The sequence below is a fragment of the Electrophorus electricus genome, chromosome 4, assembly GCF_041902795.1.
Source record: "Electrophorus electricus isolate QZ-2024a chromosome 4, ASM4190279v1, whole genome shotgun sequence".
Taxonomy (NCBI): Eukaryota; Metazoa; Chordata; class Actinopteri; order Gymnotiformes; family Gymnotidae; genus Electrophorus; species Electrophorus electricus.
Window position 1 is genome coordinate 12453926 of NC_137500.1, and position 22039 is coordinate 12475964.

The 22039-nt window shown below is 40.1% G+C and overlaps 2 protein-coding genes across 3 annotated transcripts; both read left to right on the top strand.

Annotated features, from left to right (window-relative positions):
* Positions 1–12: 12 nt before the first annotated feature.
* Positions 13–13804, top strand: cat (catalase). Of its 2 annotated transcripts, none has more exons than XM_027004041.3 (13): positions 13–144; positions 1168–1339; positions 1725–1835; positions 2262–2392; positions 2510–2614; positions 2742–2867; positions 2968–3159; positions 3426–3578; positions 11030–11168; positions 11343–11473; positions 11570–11677; positions 11774–11857; positions 11989–13804. In XM_027004041.3, exons 1-13 carry the CDS (start codon positions 79–81, stop codon positions 12049–12051), a joined length of 1581 nt encoding a protein of 526 aa, XP_026859842.2. In that variant the 5' UTR covers positions 13–78; the 3' UTR covers positions 12052–13804. The 2 variants fall into 2 exon arrangements, with proteins under 2 accessions (XP_026859842.2, XP_081568567.1); XM_081712441.1 differs by having other exon boundaries at positions 11992–13804.
* Positions 12521–20030, top strand: LOC145657634 (uncharacterized). Its single transcript, XM_081713854.1, has 6 exons — positions 12521–12559; positions 14073–14201; positions 16120–16147; positions 16728–16802; positions 17003–17092; positions 17315–20030. The coding sequence occupies exons 1-5, from the start codon at positions 12521–12523 to the stop codon at positions 17083–17085; spliced, it is 354 nt and encodes a 117-aa protein (XP_081569980.1). The 3' UTR covers positions 17086–17092; positions 17315–20030.
* Positions 20031–22039: the final 2009 nt, after the last annotated feature.

A 22039-nucleotide genomic window follows, 5' to 3' on the forward strand; every position in this document is an offset into this window, starting at 1 on the left:
ATACCAAGAAACGCGCTGCAGCTGCTTAGAGTAGTGCTGCGTCTTCTCGAGTTTGTGTTTTCTAAAGCTACGAGAAACATGGCTGAAAGCAGAGATAAGGCTACGGATCAAATGAAGCAATGGAAAGAGAATAGAGGACCTCAGGTTTGCACATGCATTTGCTTGGAAGTCCGATTTAGCTCTGTTTTATGATTAAAAAAAAAAAAATCTTGACCAGCCTGGTAGCTTAGCACCGTTGTGGGTAATTAAGGCAAAGGTCCTATCGCTGTTTATCTGACTAGCCATCCTAGCTGGGTTGATGCGTTAGGTTATGCTGCAAGCATTTGGAAGCTACGGGTATTTGAATTTGAAGTTTAATCCCCATTTCCTGCAGTTCATGGCTATAATTAAAATCTAGTTCTGGAAGTCATGTTAGGTTGTGCATGCAGCGAGCAGCCCGTGCACATTTTCGCTTATTTAGGATTCGAGTAACTACAATAACATCAGTGATTATGGTTTCTAACTAACATTTCTGACAGCGGCATAGTAGACATGGCAGAGGGCTTTGAGGGCAAGGCTCTTTCGAGCGTTTGACTTGCAGTAGATAAAGATAGGTCAAAAGCAGGCTCCAGCTCGTTACCTACACCAGCCCCTTTGCCCCAGTGTCGCCCGTTCGAGTCCACATACAGGATTGGTTGAGCAAATATGTTAGGCACAGCTCCTAGCCAATCAGAATAGAGCTGCATTGTTCACATATGGGTCGAAGTACTGATTTAGTTCTCTTTGTGCGTTTCGGTTGATTTTTAACCGGATTCTTGACTGTCCTGTTACGCAATCGAAGTTTCAAGGCCGGAGACCCAGGACTGTGAAAGAATAAATGAATCAGAAGCCTACCAAACTTCCTTAGTTTTTCATATAGTTGCCCAGTGTATACATTATGCCCTACAGTACGCTCTAAATGCATATCATTCTCCTACTTATGAAAATAGTTGAACTGAATTGAGCAGGTTTATGCATACAGCATGGTAAACACATGTGCGTGCGTGTGCATGCCCACAGCATAGGCTGTCCTGCTGGAAACATCCACCACACTAACAAACTTCTGTCTTATTTTTGAGTATTTCAAAAGCTCAGAATGATGCTCTTTCTGTCTCGCACCGCTGTCCATTGGCTGTCTTCCTGTCTCAGCGTGCGGATGTCCTGACCACAGGAGCAGGTGTCCCCATTGGTGATAAGCTGAACATCCAGACAGCAGGGCCACGTGGGCCTCTTCTGGTGCAAGATGTTGTCTTCACTGATGAGATGGCTCACTTTGACCGGGAACGCATTCCCGAGAGAGTGGTGCATGCCAAAGGAGCAGGTCTGTCTCGATTATCTCTCTCATTCTCTCTCACACTCGCACTCACTCATACTCGCACTCACACACACACACACACACACACAGCTAGTGCACGGTGGCTGTGTGTAGGAATTTACATATCTAAAGTCTTTAACGTTGCTCTCTTACATTGAGCTACTGAAATACAAGTCCAAGTGTCAGTTAAGTACTGTTAGACACAAATATTAGCATGCAATGGGGCACTCATTTAAGACAGGTGTCTGAGGAAATAAGTCTGCATTGAACAGTTGGAAACCTCAACACCACGCTGTGGGCGTTTTGGACAGAACTGCATGTTCTGGTTACAACGATGGGTTCGTGCTAGTAGGAGGTGAATGTCCATGTGGAAACGCTCTCCTTCTCACAGGTGCCTTTGGCTACTTTGAGGTGACCCATGACATCACGCGCTACTGCAAGGCCAAGGTCTTTGAGCACGTTGGCAAAACGACACCCATCGCTGTGCGCTTCTCCAGTGTGGGTGAGGCATACGTCTTCTCTCTGATCAGTTCCCAGTGTCTTTCTGTATTATTGCTGCTTACTATCTTAATATAAGCCAGTAAGAAATAATCACTGTTGCCTAACCGTTTGCTTGGTAGAGCACAGCAGTTGTTTGCCAGCACTGCAGGAGTTTGGACTGTGCATATATTGACTGTTCTGTAGCGGACAGGAGAACATGCCAACAGATGCTGGCGTAGCAAGTTACCGCCTTTGTAAGGGAGCCAAGCAGGACTTGTGTAAGAGACTGTGGGAGCATGTGTGTCATGCCCTGTTGGGGCAGGTAGAGAGTGTACTTCAGTCAGCAGAGGCACAGGCCTTCAGCCCAGCTCCCCCCCTACAGGATCAGTGTTGCACCTTCAACTACACTAATTTCTAAGAGGGTGTGTGTCTGTGTGTGTGAGATCAGCTGGTGAGTCAGGCTCAGCTGATACAGTGCGGGATCCTCGAGGTTTTGCAGTGAAGTTCTACACTGAAGATGGCAACTGGGATCTGACGGGTAATAACACGCCCATCTTCTTCATCAGGGATGCACTTCTGGTGAGAGTGAACTTATAGCAGATTATAGAGGATTTGCACCATGTTTTGATTAGAACATGCTGGACTAGACAGATATGATTGTGTGTGTTTGGGTGTGTTTGCGTGTGCATGCGACAGTTCCCCTCCTTCATCCACACTCAGAAGCGGAATCCTCAGACTCACCTGAAGGACCCTGATATGGTGTGGGATTTCTGGAGCCTGCGTCCAGAGTCGCTGCATCAGGTGCTGGAGATGACCTTGTCGGGTTCAACCACAAACCACACTTTTAATCTCCCTGTCAACCAGAGTATCCAGACCTGGCTCCAATTTCCCTGCCTCTCCCTCTTTCTCTTTCATTTTCTTCTTGCAGGTGTCTTTCCTCTTTAGTGATCGAGGCTTGCCTGATGGATTTCGCCATATCAATGGCTATGGATCCCACACATTTAAACTAATAAATGCCCAAGGCAACCCTGTCTACTGCAAGTTCCACTACAAGGTGGGTGTGCGTGTAGGTTATTTGGCATTGTGCATTTGCACATGTTTGTCTGTGCTCTTGTATTGGACTTTATTTGGCTGTAACACACACTTCCTGTCAGACTGATCAGGGCATTAAAAACCTGCCTGTGGAGGAGGCAGAACGCTTGGCCTCCACTGACCCTGATTACGCCATCCGTGACCTGTACAATGCCATCTCCAGTGGCAACTTCCCCTCCTGGACCTTCTACATCCAGGTCATGACCTTTGAGCAGGCAGAAAAGTACCCATGGAACCCATTTGATTTGACCAAGGTACTCAAATACTCAGTAACCCTAACCTCTTATCATCTCCCCAACATTCTGCTCCCCAACCCAGCTGTAGAAGTGTTGTCTAATAATCCAATAACTACTTCAATGTTTACATAATACCTGTTCAAATTTAGAGGAATTTATATTTGCTGTAGCAGATTCTGTTCATTGTGAGGGATTCCCCCAACTACTATGGATACTCTAGATTTCTTTCCTCTGCTATGATGAGTGTTATTGATAGGTGAGTGACTGCACTGTGCATATTTTAGGTGTGGCCTCATAAGGACTTCCCCCTGATCCCAGTGGGTCGCTTGGTGTTGAACAGAAACCCTGTGAACTACTTTGCTGAGGTGGAGCAGTTGGCCTTTGACCCCAGTAACATGCCGCCAGGCGTCGAGCCCAGCCCTGACAAGATGCTGCAGGTAGAATATGCACACGCGCGCATGCGCTCGATTACTCAGTGCTCTCAACCACCACACTGTCTCTGTCCTTTATTATGTCTGACCGAGATGGCTATTTTTCTGTTGCCCAAATCTTACAGCACAGAGTTTTCAGTACAGTCAAAATGCCCTAATCAGTATATGATCTATATTGGTCTTTGGTGAGGTTACCCATCCTGCTGACAAGGTTTGCCATATGATGACTGTCACCAAGGGACTTGATGTAGACTGTTCTGTTCAGTCAAAGGCACCTTTAAATGTGTGCGGTTACTTTACAAGATCTGAGATAAAACAAAGGCCAGTATGGTGTCCTGACAGCTTTCATGTTTCCAAATAAACATCCAAGAGTTTGTTTTTGTGGTTTAATGCAAGGTTGCAGTTTGAGGTTTGTCATTAAATGTTTATCTATCCAAAGTACAAAGGATGGTATGATGCTCTATCTCACAGAACTGCTTTCAAATTTTCATTTAAAAGTAAAGCCCAAACAAATGTAAGGATACCTGGTATCCAAGTATCCTTCTACTCTGTTACTGATTAAATGATACTATTTTTAATTATATATTATGATTATAATGGTTATTTTTCTATTGGCTAGCATACAGAACTGTGTTGAACATTAATTTTTGTGTGAGTAATTGTGGTGAATAGTATAATCTCTACTCTGAAGTTCAGAAAAGAGTGTACTTGCTTTCTAAGATCTGAAGAGGGAGCCAAAATGTCCCTAGTATTTCCATGTGCTATAGAAGTATTCATATATGGTCCTGAACTACCCCAGCCTTGAAGTGTTACTCTGATTTGGGGAATTTTAAGATGATTAGGGCATTGTTAATTAGCTGGTGAGTTGAGTCAAGTATATTTGGATCAAACTGGTAATGAAGTGTACAGAAATTGATGAATCGATTGTAAAACAGAAAACCTCTTATGTTTAAAGGGAATTATAGTGTTTCATTAAATAAATACATGAACAAAGTAAATGGATACAGTAATATCTAGTGGATTTCTCAGTTTTATTGCGGACATTGATTTTTAAGGTTTAATGGTATAGGTACTGGAATTGGTTGCTAATTTGTTCATAAAAAATAACAAGGAATGAGTTAAAGTAACATGCTATTTTGTAGATCTATATTTATAGTAAGTGTTTCTCCAACAGAGTTTCTTTGTGGCTGAGTGCGTGTGGGCATGTAGAATTCTGTTTAAACTTAGGTTAGTAAAGGTTAATTTAAATGAACTAACACTGCGGGCTAAGGCTAATCGGAAATATTTGGTTTAGTTAATATAGCTTCAGAAAATCTTTGTTTGTGGTATTTGGTGGTGTACCCTTTGGTGTACAATATTCTGAATTATTACTATTGCAGTGCTATTACTATTGTAGTAAAGCAAAGTTTGAAGGTGTTATTTGTCAAACGGTAAGTGTAACATGCTATGTTGAGAGAAATATAGAAGAAGCTTTATGCTCACCCATGCATTTGGGCATTTTCAGTAGGTGTTAATGCAAAGATCATATCGAATTGAAAGAGAACAAAGAATGCTGTAAATAGTTTTGGGTTTTTTTGCTCTACTGTGGGTATTGAAACTGTGGACTCTGACACGTATGAAGCAAGCACAGTGCAGTGAAGTACAAATTCTATACAAGCCATTGTGGTTTCTTACTTGGAATTTCTAAAGAATTTGTGAATGGTTCTCATACTGAGGGCTACAGGAAACCCCTGCATTAATCATGGTCTTAGTAAGTTGGGATCTGTTGCACAGTCTGATTTTTTGCATATTTAAGTATTGAATACATGGCACTGCACAATTCCTCATCAGCAGGAAAGAGATGAGCCACTGAAGCCATGCATAAATGTGAAAAAACATTTCTTTTGATGGCATTTCTTTAGAGTTGCTTACAGAATATGCATTTTCAGAAGTTGTCTGGTGGCCTTTTAACAGCTCATGGCTGAAATCAGTTCCTCCATCCTGGCCATAGTGGCCTCTCATATAACGGCTAAAATTTGAAAGATGATGATTTTCCCTCTTGGTATACCTCAACGTGCAGGTCAGCCTGCTGGGAGATTTTCACAAGCAGCCCACTTATGCGTTCTACTTCAGCTTTTAATACAATCATGGGTGTTGGTTCACATAAGGTCCTCTTAAAATTTAATAAAAATAAATCCTGTGAATTATCAAATGGGTTTACTGGCAAAATACCAAATCAGTAAATGTCCCTTCCTCTATCAGCACTGGCATGATTTTACAGCAGACTGTAAAATGCTGCCTGCATAAGTATTAAACCCTTTCATAGTTTAATACTGGAAGAGGAATCATCCTTTGCTGCAATAATTGCAGCAGTTGCTGTAAGTCAGTTGGGGTAAGTCTCTACCAGCTTTGAGCACTGTTTGGGAGGGAATTTTCACCCAATCCCTCCTGGCAGATTTGCTACAGATTCTTAAAGTTGCTTGGATTATGCTTGTGGATCAGAATTTTCAAATGATGCCACAGATTCGCGATTGCATTAATATCTATAATTTGGCAATTGTAGAACATTCGCCATATTGTTGTTCATCTACTACTGTGTAGCCTTAGTTTGGGATCACTGTCCTACTGAGAGAGAATTTTTGTCTCTCTTTTGCACCAGTAGAATCACTTTGACTTAGCTTTGCCATTGGGATGGTGTTTACTGAGGAGTGGACAGCGTTTGATTTGCATTAAACAAAGCATTTTGCGTTATGGCTAAACTTCTGTTGTCTTCTCTGACTTCAAAACCATATGCTACATTTCAGCTGGGTCACTGATGCTTTCTGACCAATTGCCTGGGTAGTATGTAGCTTCTCTTTCCTCACAATTGACACAACATTGCCCACTGGGGTTTCCAATATCCCAATTTTTAAAATATTTTTGAAGCATTTCGTGTTTAGGGTATGAGGCATCTGTAATGCTTTTCCCTGCCTGTTTCCTGGTTCTTGAGGAGTACGAGTCCTGGAGGGAAGGCAGGTGAGCACCAATGAGCTTCACTGCTGTCCTTACTGTTCTCTACAGTCTGTTCCTGTCCTGTTTAGTGACTGCTCTGAACCAGACTGTGATGTGCACAGGACAGATTCAATGACTGCGGTGTAGAACTGACTCAACAGTTCCTGTGCCTGTGTAATGGAAGTGACCTCCTCTAGCCTCACCTGCTGTTTCCTGCCTGTCAGGAAGCTGGTGATCTACTGACAGATGGTGGGATATACAGAGAGCTGGGAGAGTTTGGAGGAGAGGATTTCTGGAATGATGGTGTTGAACGCTGAGCTGATGTCCACCAACAGTATGATTGCATATGTCCCTAGACAGTCAAAGTGTTTCAGGACATAGTGCAGAACCTATTTTGAATACGCCATCCACTGACCCGTTTGCGTGGTAGGCAAACTACAGAGGGTCCAGCAGATGTCCTGTTACCTTCTTCAGGTGGGCCAACACTAGTTGTTCAAAAGCCTTCTTGACCACAGATGTCAGTGCAACAGGCCTGTAGTCATTCAGACTTATGAGGGGAGGGCGGTGGTTTCTTTGGGACTAGGATGATTGTAGAGTCTTTGAAGCAGGAGGGACTTCGCACAACTCCAGAAATCTGCTGAATATTCTGAAGCCATCGTCCTTGCCCCGATGAAATTGTCTCAGCCTGGCGATGAACCATAGGTTGTGAATACTGAGTGATATGCATCTTTTAGAATTGTGTAGCAGTGATCCAGTGTGTTATCTCTGGTGGGATAATTAATATGCTGTCTAACATTGCGTCACTTCCTTTTTCAAATTTCATGGTGCATGTATCCAAAAAGTGCTTTTCTTCACTGCTTGAGTGTTTGTATCCAAGGAAAAAAATAAAAAGCAGTAAATGGATAAATCTAGTTCTTAATATTCTGCAAACCTGCACGCAGCAAATGTATGGAATCCACTGTCTCTAACGGTTCTGTGGGAAAGCAAACCAATGATACTGAGCCCTTTTTTTTTTTCGCCGCTGGACCTGGACTCACGTGTTCTCCATTTGTTACTTTGTTACAACGTTTTTCCGTTTTAATTTCTCCTAGTTTTACTGTTTTGAAGAGTCATTTTCTTTAAAAGCACAACGTTTGCACTGGGCTTACTCCTGGAGCTTTGTTTGACATATCACAGTGTGTAAAGAGACCATGCCACCCATTTAGTGCTCGAGATGCTTTGCTTTAGCATCATTCTTCGGTATTTTTTCTGACAATACACCTGCCGGAGCGTGTAAAACAACACGTTTGTCTGTATGCGACAGACAATGGCGGAAAAGAGGGAGACAAGGTGGGATGAGGCAGTGAAAACCAAGGCGAGGAAACTGACTCCCACTGCCCTCCATTGTACTAAGCAATGAGAGCTCATAAGTGAAATGGAAGAACTCCAACTCAATACAAGGGCATGCTCTTGAGTATTGGGAATCAAGCATGGTGGTGTCCATGCTGACCAAACTGATTCTGTATTTGTGAATAGCAAATGGTGCAAGCAGTACACGGTGAGGGAGAGAGCGTCTGTAATCCCGTATTGAATTTTTCTGCCTAAACCTGAGGCCGTTTCACCTCCCAAAGGAGTTTGGGGACATTTGTTGTGTGCAGATGCTGCCAGAGCTGCGTCCTGTGTGCTGACAACTACAGCGCTCACCATTAGGAGATTTTAATCATTGCAATTATTTTTACCCAGTTTTTAGCCGTATTGAAAATGTGAAACTCAAGAAAACAAAGTTTTAGATGAATGTTATGCGAATGTTAAAAATGCTGACACAGCTAAACCTAAACCTCCCCTAGGAAACTCTGATCATAACAGAGTTTATAAGACTGTGCTCAAAAAGAACAAGCCATGACTTTAATGTGTTTAATGTATACAGTTTGTGACATTTTCTATTACGCAGATGTCAGTGAGGCTAACGAAACAGTGACTGGCTATATTAACTTTTGCATTGTTGCCCAAGAAAGAAACAATTTATCTATCCCAATAATAAACCACATAAAACAAAAGAAGTAAATACTATATTAATGGAAAAGATTTTTTTTTTTAAAGAACTGTGACTGATGTGTTCAAGAACAGGGCAAAAAAGCCAGCATGATGCGACAAAACTGTACATTTGTCCAGTATACACTCTAAAAGACTCTGAAATTCCATGAAGTCTTTAACTAACATGGAAATGAACAGGAAGCATCTTGCCACTACAGGTGATAAGAAAGTTTGGTTAATTTTATTTTAGAATTGAAACCCAGAATTTCTTCACTCAGGAAAGTACAAGAATAATGGAAACCATTCTTGGTGGTAGATCCACATAAAGTACACCTGCTTTTCCCTCAGATGTGCACCAAAAGGTCCACAGGTCCTGACACCATTTCTGCTTTACTGCTGAAGATGTACAGAGGAATTCAGCCCAGCCTGGCGCCAAATTTTCCAAGTCACTGGACTCTCATACTGTGCCTCCTATTTGTGGAAAAAAACGCCATCACACCAGTTCCTAAAAAATGCGTCCAATCAATTTGAATGATTCCAAACCTAAAGCTTTAACTTAAATGTTGTGATGAAATGCTTAGGTAAATATATTGTGTATAAATTAAAATCAGAAGTAAATTCAGTTAGACCCATTCCAGTTTGCTTACAGACAGGGGGCAGAGTACAGATGATGCTATTAACACCATTACACATTTCATTCTGAAGCATCTAGAAGACCCCAAGGCTTATGCACACTTGCTTGTTGACTTTACTTCTGCTTTTAATACCCTACAACCTCATTTACTGTTGAAGAAATTTGAAGCAGATGAGCATGATCCTGTTCATTATCAAATTATCTAATTTTTCCATGTCAGGTCGCATTCAGTATGTGAAAGTCAACAGCACCCTGTCTGAGCCTAAAATGATCAACACAGGTGACTGCAGAGCAGTGGGAGCTCACCTATTCTTTTTACTCTCTATATTAATGTGTGAGTAGTAATTCACACATCTATATTATCAAATTCTCTCACACTGTTATATTAAGTTTAAGATTCCTGCAGATTGCATTATCAGTATGAAGTTAAAAGTTTTGTCCTGTGGTGTACAAATAATTGTCTCCAATTAAATGTGAGTAAAACAAAGATGTTTGACCCAAATGCAGTTGGCAATTATAGTCAGATCATTCACAACACTCCTATCAACCATGTTTGTTCCTATAAATATCTTGGTGTGTTTATTGATAACACTTTCACATGGAAAACTCATGTTAATGGTTTGTGTTCCAAATTGCAACAAAGGCTTATATTTTTAAGAAGGCTTGGAGCTTAATTTGATATAGGATGCCGGCATAGTACAGCAGTATTGCCGTTCTGTTAAAACCTCACATTACATCTATAGTATAAACTGCAATGAAGGTCATGTAGGGGGAAGAATACAAATTTCTCCAGGCCCTCTGTGATCGCGTGTTACTCAAAGAAGCACAGAAAATGGTGGCAAACCCATCCCATGGTCTGTACTCTTTGAGTACCAGCTGCTGCTTTCAGGCAGAACATACAAAGCGGCAAGGTGCAAACTGTATCTATTCAAGAATTTATTTGTGCCCGTTTCATTAAAATTTTTAAATAACCACTTCTAGGGAACTGCAGTTCTTTCAGTTTGTTTTGTGCCTATGTAAAGATTTTTAATTTTTTTATGTTCTTTTGTTTAAAGCTACAAGGTTGTGCAATATTAGGACTGTACAATAACTGTAGGCTGCTTTTGACTGTTGACTGCGATAACTGCGAGGCTTAGTAGTGAGCGGATGTGCAACAATGGCAACCGTGGAACTGTAAAACAACGGTGGTGTGGTTATTGAATTGTACAGTATTTGACCGTTATAAGTTGTGGAACTATGCAATGATTGCATGACTGTAAATAGTTGGAGAGTTGTTTTTTGAGGTTGTTGGACTGTGAAAAGTCATTTGGAGCCTAGAATGTTGACTGCGGGATGTGTGTATGTGAATGTGTAACTGTTTCCCTGCGAGACAATAAAGTATGTATCATATATCCCACAAAATGAACTCCGATCCAGTCCTGAAAATGCTACAAGGCTACAGATTTTTTATTTAGTATGGCTGTTAAAAATATTTAAAATATTGTACTATTTTAGTTATTTTGGTGGCCTGTTGAGTGTTTTTGTTTAAAAGTGTCTAAATTGGTACAACGGAATAATAATGGAAATTCTTTGATTAGTGTAAAAAAGGTTTTTCATCTTTGGGGAGTTTTTTTCTTTTTTTCTTTTGCAAGTGATTCGTAAGTCTAGTAGGGCCACTGGCCATTACTGAGCCCACCAATTGTTCAAACAGTTGATGTTTCCAAATGTTTTAAATATTTCTCCCATTTAGAAATCTAGGACCAATTTTGCTTGCAAAAGCAAGCTACCTTTCAGTCTCATGATTTAACGCTGCACTGATTTCACAGCGCTAACAGTGTTGTGGGTGGTGTATTCTGCACAGGGTCGTCTCTTCTCATACCCCGACACACACCGCCATCGGCTGGGTGCGAACTATCTCCAGCTGCCCGTTAACTGCCCCTTCCGTGCCCGTGTGGCTAACTACCAGAGAGACGGGCCCATGTGCATGTCTGACAACCAGGGTGAGAAGATGCCACTCTTGTCTTGTCTCACCATAGACGCACATGCACGCACACACCAACACACTCTTAATCCACTCCACTGTTAGTCTAACACTCATAGACCTGAAAGCCCCTCACTGTCCCAGGAGTGTTGCCCATCCTCTGATGCTGAGCAGTTCCTCTGCTTTTCTACAGGGGGCACACCTAATTACTATCCCAACAGTTTCAGCGCACCAGAGGCACAGCAGAACTTTGTGGAGTCCAAGTTCAAGGTGTCTCCTGACGTCGCCCGCTACAATAGCTCAGATGATGACAACGTCACTCAGGTATAGATAGTGGTGCAGGAGGAGTGGGTGGGTGAGTGACCCAGTGAGTGGGGGGCTATGAGTGTAAACCCACTCACCTCCTGTGGCCTTCTACAGGTGCGCACCTTCTTCACTGAAGTCCTGAGTGAGGCGGAGCGTGAGCGTCTGTGTCAGAACCTGGCCGGCCATCTGAAAGGAGCCCAGCTCTTCATCCAGAAACGCACGGTAAAGTCCTCACCCAGACCTACCCACAATACTGCCCAAATGATTTCAGGACACTTCTGGATTGCATGATGTACCTCTCTCTGTCTGTCTCTGCAGGTTCAGCGACTGATGGCAATTCACCAGAATTATGGGTCTCGTGTCCAAGAGCTGCTGGACAAGTACAACGCGGAGGCCAAGAAGGTTTGCTGTCCAGTCATTGCTACAGCACATTCATCACAAGCTCCACTTGATGTCTATAGGAAATATGTTGACTCGCCTAGAAGGAAAAAAACCCTGCTATATATCCATCTGTTCCCTTGTGTGTTTTTCAGAAGTCAGTACACGTGTACACAAAGGGCGGAGCTTCAGCTGTCACTGCCTCCTCCAAAATGTGATGGACCTATAGATTCTCTCACTGAATGTGAAATGGCTAGATACATACTCACACCACTGATATGTGCTCAAACACTCAAATACAAACACACACACACAAACAAAGAGCTCTCTCAGCTTTTCCACACTTCAGGGGCTTCAGGGTCTCGAGAGCCTTAATGTAAATGGATCTAACCCAAATCCTGCATGTCTATAATTTTATGTGGGAATATGAAAGACACTTGCCTGAGGTCAGCACATCTCCCTGTAAACTGATGTTTCTGGCACAGGTGGCTTAGTTGGTTATCGTCTGCCACCACACTCACATCATTTCTCAGAAGGGGGAGAAAGAAGGAACAACCGAGCAAATTTGTTAAAACACGTTATTTGTTTTCTACACCTAATGGCTGAGTTTCAGTGGCAACCTGATGTGTCGTGTCCTGCCTGGGATCTCTAGTTTATGCTAACATAGACTAGAGCTCCCAGTCCAGGATGCATGACAACTGTGCCCTGTCTGTTAATACCAATGAGGTATCCACCTGCCTATCCTCCACAACCTCAGTCCACATGACACATGGCAGTCAGGAGTCACCATCACTTACACATTTTCAGTGTTTCTCCTCATAAACACATAAAACTGATGGAAACGCACATGTTCTGTTTCCCACATTTGCCCTTAATCTGTCTCATTACTCACTGGTGCTTCCACCTGTGTGTTTTTTAACAACTCTCTCTGTATTATTGTTTAGCTAAATATGCCGTACCCAAAATATTGAGACAGTTGAACTTTTTCACTTCTCAAAATTACTTCAAAGCCATTGGTTGATGAATGCCTTACTTGAAAACGATTACTGAATTGTGACTACAAATAAATGTCTGAATACTGTTTTACTAAAAACTAAATTACTAGAATTTAATGATAGTTTAGGTATATTGACACTTACTAGACATTCCCTGATGACTTTCTTGTACTTTAACTTTTTTTTTTTTTTTTTGGCAAAAAATCTCCATGTGAGTAATTTTGGTATCTTGATCACATTGTTAAACAGTAAAAATCTAAACTTGAATAATGAAATTTTCACAAACAAAGCATGAGAGAAATTTGCTTGTGTGACTGACAACTAAAATGGCCTTTTTCCTACATTTCATAGCTAGACCTCATAGCATTCACTAACACTGACCGACCAACCTCCCGCCCTCTCTGGGTGATTAACAAAACTTTGCTCATTAGTTCTGTAACAGTTGTATCACAATAATCATTGCAAAATTTGAATTTGTTGTAGTAAAAAATAAATTTAACCGAATGAAGCTAGCGTCTCATGTTTTTCTCTAAAATTCAGATTATTTTTCACACTCTTGGATTGAGATCTTCAATCTCCCACTTGGAACTAAAGGACTAAATAAAATTTTGCCCCTTTGACGTAGAGATGAACGCTGTGCCGTCTTGAGGGTTTCCGTCAAGAGCACAAACAGGATGAGGCTGGTGGTCATGCGTGAGCCAACCTGGGACAGTGCTTTACTCGAGCCTCTTGCAGTTGCCTGATCTTCATGAAGGAAAAAATACTGAAAGTTGTTTGTGCTTTTGCTCAACATCAGGATTTTCTCTTCATGTAAAGGTCTGTTAGAAGCATTGCACTTTGCTTTTCCATGTTGAGTTCTGTGTCCTGGTTTTGGTGTTTGCTAGAAGAGAATAAGTTGGGATTTTATGTGGTCTATGAACTCACCATTTTTGTTCTGTAGCAAAATGTAATAAATTATAGTAATTTTTCATGCTTACTGCTTGAATGGAGAGTTTTATTTTAAGGCTGTGAAGTTGGTTGTATTTACATTTTTATGCTTTTGAAGGTGCCTTAACTTTTTAACAATTGGAGGGCAGTCAAATGCACGGATGTCATGACACATTTTGTGACAGCAGTGTGGTTAGTGTGTATAAATGCAGTGTCATAGACACGATCCTTATAAAGCAAAAGTGTGAATATACAGCCCTACTACTGATCCAGAGATGGAGAGGTCACATGGTTGTACCAGAGACATCACCCTGTAGAACAGGGTGAGGGAAGGAGACGTGGTGGTGTCCGAGTCTGAGGAGCCAGCCGATTACATAGTGTGTGCCGTTGCCAACTTGTACTTTGGGAACCCTTTCTGCACGGTAGCCTTTTATTTCTCAATAAAGGTAAGTTTTCTTGAGCATTTGACCTGTGAGTAAGAAACTACTGATTTCATTTCACTTCTGAAACTATTTGAACTGTGAAGTGCCTAAATCAAAGAACTTAAAGGAATTTAATGAATAAATGTTTTATATTAAAAAATAATTGCCTCATGGTATCTGAGATGTATTTAAATAAATAAACATATTTATTAAACAATTATTTTTAGAGACCAAAAATAAATGTTCAGATGACCAACAAGATACCTGGAATGTTCAGATGTTCTAAATACAGTAATAAAGGTTCTTATAATAAGGTTATTATAAGAAAACCAATACCTTGCTGCTATGTGCAGGGTGTAGTCTGAATACCATGAGCTGTTGCATTTCTAGCTTTAAAGGGTTTTTAAAGACAGAAGAGTACAGTGGAACTCATCTCTTTTTGGTTTATTATCATCTTAATCATTATATTAAAATATTTAAATATAAGTGTTGTTTTCTCTAAGTGTAGCTTATTGAGTGTATCTGAATTATTTGATGCATTCTATCACATTATGTGCCTCGTCAATGCCCCAGTGTTAGCATTTGCAGATGCCGGTAAGCCCTAATGATCTCTAAAATATTGGCAACAAATCTGCTTAAAACATCCAGATAACAGTTCATATTTCACTAGCATGTGTAAAGATAGACAGTTTCTTTTTGTTTGTTTTTTTCATGTGTGCCAGGCCACTGGAAGAGGGTGGGAAACCTAGAAAGAGTGAAAGTTTATGGATCCATAGCATACAGCATCAACATCATCTCCACCTTTAGAATTACCATCTGTTTAATAATCTTCACTGTTGTGATTCTCAGAGCTAGATGAACATCTTATTTTTGTTATTTCGTTACAAAAGTGTATACAGTATGTAATAATGTACAAGTCAGTTAAAAAAGATAAGACCAAATCAATCAATTCCATCAACTGTTCATTAATTTACATAAAAAAAAAAATCCAATTGATTTATTTGTGGCATACAGCATTTTGTGGGCTCTTTTCTCCCCTCTGTACTTTGCTGTAGCCTATATGCTATACATTCAAGGATTTTTTAGTAAATTTTCTTAAATGGATCTTTGCATGCTGAAATGGTTCTTTAGATTGATGGAAAATGTGTTGTCTATGGTTCTGTGTGGGATCAAAAAAGGTTCTTCTATTGTATAAAGGCTGGGCATCATAGCAGATGAATTATTTTGGTTATATATAACCATATACAACACATTCTCCAATATGAAGAACTATTACACCAGGCAAAGAATCATTTAAGCAGGGAATGGTTATATACGGGTTTTATATACCAGCGAGTTAACAAACTACAACACCCACTTTACAACCTCAAAATTATTTTTCTGTCACATTGACCACATGTTCATACGCTCCTCATAAAAAACTACCACCCACTTGCACTCGAAAGCAACGTTATTAATATAGTATCCACTTTGTTATTTAAAAAGCCCAAACATGTTACATTAAAATGATCTCGTAAGGGCAGGAAAGTGTGCCTGAAATTTTGAAATCACCCACTAGAGGCCTACTTGCAAAGCGCTGGTAGTGCGAGTCTGCATTGGGATACAAATGGAAAATGTGTGTAACCTTGGGGAGTGGTAGCTAAAAAATAGTTTAGTTTTAGTTTAATAAAACTTGCCGGTAACCATGCTATGCCATTTAAGACGTGTGGCACGATATTTAATTCCTGTTCGTAATTTATAGTGGCGATTAAGTGTGGATTTACCCTAGGTTAAAGTCACTCAGAATGTCCAATCAAAAATGTATGAGGTCATACATGTCCCACACCAAGAATGTCTAACCGTATGTAAATGTAAATGATACTATATGGTTTGTTTAATAACATTTTCCATTTGTTTTCTTTCAACTTTTAAAAACTCCACTGATGTTGGTGACCACATAAAGCTAATTCTTCATATCCCAAGGTCAAAAGGTTGGTCTCCAGACCTACTTTTTATACCATTTGCAACATATTTCCAATATATTGCACTATCGTAGTATACTGGTGAGATCGTGAGACGATGCTATGAAGTCTTTTATTGACTGGATTTGTAAATGTCCTAGATTGTGATGATGCCCCCCATCTTTGAGTCATACTGGGCATGCGAATAACAATTTCACAAGATCAAAGAAATGTAATGTAATTAATTACATTGAAAGTAATGTTGTTAATGTTATACACAAGTGCAAATCAATGGGTTTCATTTTACTTACAAAATGGAAAAAACTTATTTATTTTAAGTGTTATGCCTATGTGACAGCATCGTTCCAGCCCACTAGCCTTTCCCCGCCCAGACTGAGTACTGATAAGCTACAGCTGTCTCTCATTCCAGTCACCCATATAACATCCCAGTTTCCCCACCTCCAACTTATGAAGTATTGTATCCCTATATGCATACCGAGCATTCTTTGTTCTTTTTGATTCCCCTGGCTTTTGACCTCTGCTTCCTCCTCAGACTACAGGTTGTTCCTACCCCCTTGGATTACTCAAGTTCTTACCTTCTGACCTACAGTGGGAATGGTACCCTCGACTATTGGACCCCCCTGCGTTGACAACTGCTACTCTTATCCACCTCGCACCCATTTCGGTCAGTGCCAATAAACTCTTGCAATTGGATCCTCACTTATCTGTGTCTGGGCATTTGTTACAGCATACTCTTTTTTTGCTAATAGTACCTCACCTCTGTGTGTGTGTGTGTATGTGTGTGTGTGAGAATATTCCCTTAGCATCTAAATACATTTGGGTTTTTGTCTGGTGCCTCATCTTTCTCTCTGTATGTGTTCGCAGGGCAGGGACTGCTACATGCTAGGATGCTAGGACGCCTTTCCAGTGAGGACAACTCTCGTGACACCTACAGAGTGCGAGATTGAATACCAGGTGAGAAGATTCCCTTAGCAGCTGAATACATTTGGGTTTTGTCTGGTACCTTGTCTCTCTGTGGTCCCAGGGCAGGGACCACCCACACACCATGCAACATGACACCGTTCCAGTGAGGTCATCTCTCGTGACACCTACTTGGTGTGCAATTATACACAAGGTGAGAAGATTCCCATAGCAGCTGAATACATTTGGTTTTTGTCTATTATCTTGTGTTCGCAGGACATGGACTGCTAGGACACCTTTCCAGTGAGGACATCTCTCTTGACACCTAAGGAGTGCTTGACTGTACAAAAGGTGAGGGGATTCCTTTAGTGCCTGAATACATTTGGTTTTTGTCTAGTACCCCTTCTTTCTCTGTGTTTTCGCAGGGCATGGACTGCCATGCACCAGGACACCATTCCAGTGAGGACATTTCTTTTGACCTCTACAGAGTGCGCAATTGAAGACCATGTGAGAAGATTCCCTTAGCAGCTAAATACATTTGGGTTTTTGTCTTGTACCCCATCTTTCTCTGTGTGTTCACAAGGCAGCACCACACGTGAGCAGCACACGTCAGGACTCCTTTCCAATGAGGACATCTCTCATGATGCCTACGGAGTGTATGATTGAAGACCAGCCTGGTGTTCCACCAATAACATCTCCCTCAACACCAAAAAGACCAAAGAACTCAATGTGGACTACAGGAAGGCCAAAGGCTGCACACACTCTCCTGTTCATATCAATGGAACAGAAGTAGAGCGTGTTTCTAGCTTCAAGTTCCTGGGCATCCACATCTCTGAGGATCTTTCATCGACACTCAACACATCTTATCTGGTTAAGATGGCGTACCAGCGTCTATTTCCTGAGGAGACTAAGGAAGGACCATCTGTTTCCTCACAACTCTTATCGCTGTACCATCGAAAGTGTTCTTACCAACTGTGTGACAGTGTGGTACGGCGGCTCCACTGTGACTGACAGGAAGGCCCTGCAAAAGGTGATGAAAAATGCTCAGCGCATTGTTGGTGCACAGCTCCCTGCCATTGGAGACATTCACCATCAGCGCTGTGTGCGCAGAGCACACAGCATCAGGGACTCCCACAACACCAACAACACACTGTTTAACTTCCTACCATCTGGGAGGAGATACAGGAGCATCTGTGCTAGAACCAGTCAGCTTGGGTCCAGCTTCTTTCCATTTACCATCACTTTACTTAACTCTACAATGTGCCAGTAAATACTGCTGCTCCTACACCTTCCATATGGTGTAGCCTGGACTTATTTATATTTAGCATTCACCATACTAGATATAGTGTATACATCATATACTACTGTTTATATTTATCCTGTACATACTATATAAAGATAAACTGTAAATATTCACTACACTATTGTATGTACTACCTACATTGTATTGTAATTTATTGTGTGTCCTTATAATAGTTTTTATTTCCATGCATTGGGAACACTGCACATTATATTCTAAATCAAAACATGAAATGTATCAATTTTTTAATTACTTTACAGACAATGAAGAAAAATGAATATTGAGCTGTTCAAAAAAAAAATAGCAGTGTCTGCATTTGTTTTCACAAACTCAAATATTTACTGTATAAACTGAAAAATCTTTAGGATTTAGCATTGCTGTGAATCACAAAATTAATATTTAGTTGTATAACCACTGTTTCTGAGAACTGCTTCACATCTGTGTTGCATGGAGTCGACCAACTTCTGGCACCTGTTAACAGGTATTCCAGTCCGGGATGATTTGACAACTTTCCACAATTCCTCTGCACTTCCTGGTTTTGCCTCAGAAACAGCATTTTTGATGTCCCCCCACAAGTTTTCTATTGGATTAAGGTTCGGGGATTGGGCTGGCCACTCCATAACTTTAGTTTTGTTGGTCTGGAACCAAGATGCTGCTCACTTACTGGTGTGTTTAGGGTTGTTGTCTTGTTGAAACATCCATTTGAAGGGCATTTCTTCTTCAGCATAAGGCAACATGACCTCTTCAAGTATTTTGAAATATGCAAACTGATCCATGATCCTTGGTATGCGATAAATAGACCCGACACCATAGTAAGAGAAACATCCCCATATCATGATGCCTGCACCACCATGCTTCACTGTCTTCAGAGTGTACTGTGGCTTGAATTCAGTGTTTGGGGGTCGTCTGACAAACTGTCTGCGGCCCTTGAATCCAAAAAGAACAATCTTACTTTCATCAGTCCACAAAATGTTTCTCCATTTCTTTTTAGGCCAGTTCATGTGTTCTTTGGCAAATTGTACCCTCTTCAACATGTCTTTTTTTTAACAATAGGACTTTGCGGGGACTTCTTGCTGATAGATTAGCTTCGCACAGGCGTCTTCTAATTGTTACAGTACTCACAGGTAACTTCAGACCATCTTTGATCACCCTGGAGCTGATCATTGGCTGAATCTTTGCCATTCTGGTTATTCTTTGAGCCATACAAATGGTAGTCTTCCATTTTCTTACACGTTTCTCTGGTTTTGCTTTCCATTTTAAAGCATTGGAGATCATTTTAGCCGAGCAGCCTATCATTTTCTGCATTTCTTTATACGTTTTCCCCTCTCCAATCAACGTTTTAATCAAAGTATGCTGTACTTCTGAACAATGTCTGGAATGACCCATTTTTCTCAGGTATTCAGAGAGAAATGCATGTACAACATGTGTTGGCTTGATCCTTAAATAAGGGCCACCTGATTGACATCTGTTTTTTCACAGAATTAATGACCTCACTAATTGAACTCCACACTGCTATTATTTTTGAACACGCCTGTTTCAATTAATTATTCAATTACACAAACTCAGGAGCATGCATATCATGAATGTTTGGTCTGATGGTTTTATATGACTCTACTACACCTACTGGTAATTTGCCATGTAGTAATATAATGTCTACCAAAAACAGTGATTGATCTGGTTAGTCATGTTGGACTGCTATTATATTATTTTGAACACAACTGTGTGTATATATATATATATATATATATATATATATATATATATATATATATATATATATATAATCTTTTTTTTAGAAACAATGTTTACATATATACTTTATATATAATGCTATAGTTATGTACTTAGGCACATTCTGGCACTCTTCTGTTTTGTACATTGCTACTATATGCACTTCTGGTAGATGCTAACTGCATTTCATTGCCTTGTACTTGTACTGAGCAATGACAATAAAGTTGAATCTATCTATCTATCTATCTATCTATCTATCTATCTATCTATCTATCTATCTATCTATCTATCTATCTATCTATCTATCTATCTATCTATCTATCTATCTATCTATCACGGGAAGTGTTGGGATGATTCATCATAGCAGAATTCATACTGGATCAGTGAGGAAAAATAAAACTCTACTGGATGTAGCATGCAGTCATAATCACAGTTAGGCCTGAACAAATATTTGGACTGTTTTAACACCAGTACAGAAGCTTAATATAATAAAGAAATAATACTCTGTGATTATGCTTCATCTTGTAAAAGCTTTACATTCTAACCTATAATTTCAAACTTTTTCAAAGGACCTACTTAATTCTTCTTTACATTCTTTGTCCTTTTCATTCCTTGTCTAATTTTTAAATAAATTCAACTTGATTTTAATGGAATTGTTCATAATATAAGCTTCAGGTTATGCAGATACTTTGGAATTGCTTAAATCAGTCGATCTACTGAATTCCTCACCAACAACAGTATGAATTATTAATTGATAGACATTTTATAACTTTTAACAAACTAGCAGCTACATGTGAGTTATATGATTTTGTACTTCATTAACTATTTGTATCACATATTTTACATTACTGTTGTAATAGTAATAGTAAAATTTCACTGGTATTAGGGCACATTAATTTGACACAGTTCAATGGCATTAAGTAATTAAGGTCCTGCTTTGAAAAGAATAGATACAACATTAAATGATTTTATTTTTATTCATATTTTCAATGTATTTACATAATTTTAGAAAATACAATATTAAAGAAACTACATATCATTGTGTAGTTTCATTGTAATTACAGTCCATAATTGTCTGTGTAGGTCATATTTCACCTGGCCTTTTTACAATAACAGAAAAGACACAGAGTGAAAGCCGGTTGTCATGTTCCGGATGGCACCCAGCCAGGAACACACACACAGCACGTACACACAAATATCCTCACCAATCACCTTCCGCAGTCACTCCCCCATTCACAATAACCCACTTATCGATCATAATAATCGCCTGCTTCTTATTACCCCTCTCCCTATTTAAACCCCACAGGTGCCGTCCTCCAATGTTTCACATTTAGCACATTTAGCATGACTAAAGCCAAGTCCATCTTCACAGGCTTCACAGGCTTCGTGTGACAAACATCCTGCCTTTTTTCCCCCACTCATGTCTTGCTCAGGTGTCAATATGTGACACAAGTAAATTAATGTTCTGTTATTTTCTTAGTTTGTACAAGAAGTACAAATATGTAGCTACCTAACATTTGTGAATGAAAGTGGGAGAGGAAGAGTTATAAATATCGCATTTAAATCATTGTAGTCCTCTGGGGGTCAGAGTTATTTTTGCTGTTGTAAGTAATATATAGTCTTAGTTATATAGTATTCTGCTTTAATTACTGCAGTGTTACAACTTGTTTAGCTACATCACTTGTGATGTGTTAGGCCTAACACTCTTAATGCTTCTGTCAGCATTTAGGCCTAAATTTAGGACTGAACTAAACTCAACAATAAGGAGGATCTAGAAAGCTAGGTTGGTTGGTTACATAATGTGTAATTATTTTTATTTTCTGAACATTAAAATGTAAATTCTTTGACAGGTTTGACATTGCATTAGATCTAGTGAAAATACTTGAAGCTGTCAACACCATCATCTGAGCAGGTTTCATATCAGTAATTACATTCAAGGCAGGGCAATCAAATTTTGACCGCTGTCAAAA